Source organism: Cupressus sempervirens, chromosome 8, assembly GCF_028749045.1.
Source record: "Cupressus sempervirens isolate cs-2001-9-10 chromosome 8, ASM2874904v1, whole genome shotgun sequence".
Classification (NCBI taxonomy): domain Eukaryota; kingdom Viridiplantae; phylum Streptophyta; class Pinopsida; order Cupressales; family Cupressaceae; genus Cupressus; species Cupressus sempervirens.
The window spans coordinates 662,454,289-662,458,944 of NC_143125.1; the positions used below are offsets into that span (position 1 = coordinate 662,454,289).

Below are 4,656 nucleotides of genomic sequence, written 5' to 3' on the forward strand. Positions count from 1 at the left end.
CTAGAATAGGTGAAGAATGTTGGAAGGCAGTTGATCTGTATAGAATTAATGTAATAGAAAGTATAGATCAGATTTAGTCAGGGAGTAGTTACTGACTAACACTGTAAAATAATAAATGTGGGTGGTGGAATTAACCACAAATTTTCACATTAATATGAAGAGGAACTCCATCGAAAGGATATCTAGGTCTATTGATTTTAATTGAGGTTTTGGTGGCAATAGAATTGATAGGAGTGTATTTTTCTACCTTCAAATTTCCTTGAATTTCCTGAATATCCACAGAATTTTTGGAGGAAATTCCAGCTTTGTGCAGCTGTGATTCTCTGGCACACAATATAGATTATAGGTGGGAATTATTTCTCTCCTCTTTTTTAATTAAACGGTGTATAATTTTTAATTCTTTATCTATTGTTTTAGTCTGATGATAGATGACGATATGATCTGAAACGGTGTATAATTTTTAATTCTTTATCTATTGCTTTAGTCTGATGATAGATGACGATATGATCTGAAATGTTAATGATGAAAATAGTACACGGTTTAATCCAGAAATATAAGAATCTAACATAATATAGTGTAGAAATTGCTTAACTTTAATTAAACAAACATCTAATTATATTATTACTATTTTGCGGTAGTGTTAGTTTACAAATAGCTTGAAAGGATGAGCGCACTCTTTTGAGTCTGCCAAGGTTTGATGTCATGCATGCTCTGCTCAATTCAAGTACTTGATCTAGTTAGAAAGAGTGAACTTTTCCCGTATTGTATATTGTGAGAGAATATCATCGAATTATTGAAATTTGTAAACATTTCTATGACTTATCTAATGGAAATAAGTCATATATTCAGATCTTGGATGGATTTGTCATACAGGGGCTGGTAGAACACTTAATTAGTCAATTAGGTCCTACATTCAAGCACTAGCTGGCCCATATGAGCTATAAAATGTATCACAACCAAGCTGGAAGCGTCAAGCACATGCAATGTGCCACTTTAAGGTGGACATTGAAAAAAATAAACCATACTCATTCATCATCTAGAAGCCAGTAGCTTAGCTGGTAGAGTCACAAACAGAATGCCCTAAATCCAAACCTTAGCTGATCTATTTAAAGTACAGCTCTAACACTATCAGTGATTTCCATTCAAGCCAACCAAAGTTCCTAATTTACATAAAATTTGCACTACCTATTCCCTGTTCACAGGACAACTTTGCCATCTGGCATCCTCTCTTATGTCAGAGTTGAACAGTTGAAACCGTTAAATATCTCACTTAAATAATGCACATTGTAATATTGGATCAATTGTAAGATCATACATTAAGACTTTATTCCTAAGTTAAAAGTGTTAAATAGTTAAAGTTCACTTATTTTTTCAAACTTAGTTTTTGTGTTATGTATAAAGATGGCTAATTGTGATATATAGATATAAAGTTTCATTTTTTCAAACTTGTTTCTACCTTGCACAAGTACCAATTCACCTCTTAACTGCCTAGCTTGATGGCACAAATAGACGTTGGACAGAACATGAAGAACTGTGTTTGATGGAAGATCTATGATTAACTAAAACAGGACATTTTTTAAAGGGTTGGATTCACGATTTAAAGAATGCAATTTTCTTGGTTTTGATCCTCCTAAAGTCAGTTATCTTTCAAAATTTCTACTCAAATCTGAGACAACACATTGCATCTATTTTTAACTTATAGCAATGCAAAAATTTATTATCTTTTTGACAGAATCCACCATATTAAAATTTTAATTCGTTTGTGTGCAGTTGGGAATGGGTAGTGCATTAGAAACCCTCTGTGGTCAGGCTGCCGGAGCAGGCAAACTTCAAATGCTTGGAGTTTATTTGCAGCGTTCATGGTTAATATTACTGGGTACAGCTGTTATTTTGAGTCCTATTTACATCTTTGCCACCCCAATACTTAAGCTGATGGGACAGGAGGATGATGTAGCTGATTTAGCAGGAAAATATGCACTTTGGATGCTACCACAGCTGTTTTACTATTCATTATATTTCCCAATGCAAAAGTTTCTTCAGGCACAAAGCAAACTCATGGCCATGGCTTGGATTGCCTTGGTCGCATTGATAATTCATGCCTTTCTGAGTTGGCTATTAATATTCAAACTGGGATTGGGGTTGGTTGGAGCAGCCGTTTCATTACACATATCATGGAGTCTTATCGATATTAGTCAGTTTTTGTATATTGTTTACTTTTTCCCACATGCTTGGAAAGGATTCTCCTGGCTTGCTTTTCATGATCTATGGCCTTTTATTCGACTTTCAGTTGCTTCGGGTGTTATGTTATGGTTAGTACCATAGTGATTATGGTTCTTTTCTCTTCTTAATTCAAATATTTCTCATAAGATGACAAAACAATATCTCTAACGAAGTGAATCAGTCTGTGTTGGTTATTCAGTGTGGTTGTTTGACATTTTCAGTTTGGAGATCTGGTACATGATGTCACTGCTTATAGTAACGGGTAATTTGAAAAATGCAACAACTGAAATCGATGCACTATCTATCTGGTAAGAAGCACCTCCACAAGTCTATTTTAAAAGTCCAACTTTTGCCTTAAATGCAATTTTTCTACCACCATAGCTGTAAGCACCTCTACAAGTAAAGTAGTTCGATTTTCTACTAGGTGTAATGAACTTGTGCATAGTATAAGACCTTCACATTTCATTGGACAAAGGGCCTGCACACAAATTGCCCATCTACTGATGATGTATGTTGTTGTTTGTAATTAGTACTTGAATGTATCCATTTTGACAGTTCTTGATCTGTTCCTTTAACAGCATGAATTTGAATGCATGGGAAGCCATGATCTTCATCGGTTTCAATGCTGCTATTAGGTATGAATTTCATAGTTAGTACTATCATCTTTCATATTGATTTGGGTTCTTTTGAGATGAAACTTACTAGCCCAATACTAAACACTATAACCAAATATATATAGATATTACTTGCAATCAGTACTTAGTTTTTATTCAATCTGTGCAGTGTGAGAGTATCAAATGAACTGGGAGCTGGTCACCCAAAGGCTGCAAAATTTTCTGTCCTCATTGTAGTTATAACGTCATTGTCAATTGGGCTTATATGTATGGCCATCATTCTTGCAACCAAAAATGATTTTGCAGTACTATTCACAAGTAGTAAAAAGGTCATGGAAGCAGTGTCCAATATGGCAATGTTACTTGGAGTGACGATGCTTTTAAATAGTGTACAACCAGTTCTATCAGGTAGAATGTAAATTCTAATTCTATTTTTTTGCTTCAAAATAATGTTCATTTTTGCTTCATTCTAGTGTTTCATAATTTTTGAAGACTGATTTTGGGTGCAAAGAATTCAGGTGTGGCTGTAGGCGGAGGTTGGCAGGGTCTGATAGCCTATGTAAACGTAGGGTCCTACTATATTTTTGGTTTACCCCTTGGTCTTCTTATGGGATACAAGCTCGACCTTGGAGCGAAGGTGGGCATTAGTTCTTCCTAATTTGATTGAAATTCCATTACCAAGAAATATCAAGGGGTATCTTGGATTTGAACTTTGTATGTTGAAACAGGGCATCTGGACTGGCATGATTTGTGGGACAGCTCTCCAGACTCTCATTCTATTGTTGATAACATATTTCACTAACTGGAATCGAGAGGTAAAGCTTCATATTTAGCAGAGGCTGTTGGAATCGTTATCCGATTTATTGTGGTGTCTAATTATTCTTTTTGTAGAGCAGGCTGCTCAAGCTGAGGATCGTATGAGGATATGGGGAGGTTCAACTGAGCCTCTAGTAAATCGATCATTGAATGTAAATGTAAGTAACTGCATGTTAAATAGATTGTTTGAAAAAAAACTAGGAACTCAGTAACTCAAGTTAATCAAACTTTTGCCATATTTTTGCTGACTGTCAAATTTGAGTTGCAGGGGGAAGAGAGTGTTGAAAATGAACACATTCTTTAAACAATTTGGATGATCATTTTCAAAAGTCTGATTTGTTGGAGGCATGATTTTTGTTTCATTTCTTATGGTGTCAGAACTTTTGCACTCAGTATGACTTGTTTCTGGCGGACTCATTAAGAACCAAACTATTTCACCAACAAAGCAAGTATCCATTGACTGAAAATATGTTTCAGATCAAAACATTTAAATATATTGCAAATGTAAAGTATTTAAGTGATAAATGAAAAGAAAATAATTATAAATGAAATGCTAATAACATGAAATATATGTAGAGAAATTTTTGTGTTAAAAAAATATTCTACATTCAAAAAGATCTAAAGTCTTTATAATCTTCTAAAAGATTTACACCAATATAATTTCTCTATTTAAATTTTGTAGTACCTTATTACTACACCTTATAAAAATAATTTTGTCTTCTTTACACTCTATGCTCCAATTTATAGTCAAAGTAACATGTCCTAATATTTTCCAACAAAATAGATTCAAATTAAAATTCAAAAGGTCTACATTCAACATATTCATCATGCCATCTATCTAGAAGTTACAAGCATCTTTATAAATATCCTAGTGACTTATGTGATGAACTTTGACTATAACATCACTAGAAGACAAAAGTAAGTTATCAAAAAACAAAATAATAACTCCTTATGTCCAAAAGAGGCCATCAAATTCATACACATAGTCAAATATGTTTTTTATATC

At 33.8% G+C, this 4,656-nt stretch overlaps 1 protein-coding gene across 2 annotated transcripts in view; it reads left to right on the top strand.

Annotated features, from left to right (window-relative positions):
- The window catches only part of LOC149544196 (protein DETOXIFICATION 33-like), a 4,719-nt gene extending 518 nt beyond the window's left edge, over window positions 1-4,201 (top strand). The window contains exons 2-9 of one of the 2 annotated variants that reach the window (XR_016355755.1): window positions 1,771-2,309; window positions 2,442-2,528; window positions 2,799-2,855; window positions 3,004-3,242; window positions 3,346-3,471; window positions 3,563-3,649; window positions 3,731-3,808; window positions 3,919-4,201. Coding sequence is in view for 1 of the 2 variants with exons in the window: in XM_089798710.1 (XP_089654836.1) it covers window positions 1,771-2,309; window positions 2,442-2,528; window positions 2,799-2,855; window positions 3,004-3,242; window positions 3,353-3,471; window positions 3,563-3,649; window positions 3,731-3,808; window positions 3,919-3,954 (1,242 nt within the window). In the remaining variant the exon portion in view is untranslated. The remainder of the gene's footprint in view (window positions 1-1,770; window positions 2,310-2,441; window positions 2,529-2,798; window positions 2,856-3,003; window positions 3,243-3,345; window positions 3,472-3,562; window positions 3,650-3,730; window positions 3,809-3,918) is intronic. The other variant, XM_089798710.1, reaches the window with a different exon arrangement.
- Window positions 4,202-4,656: the final 455 nt, after the last annotated feature.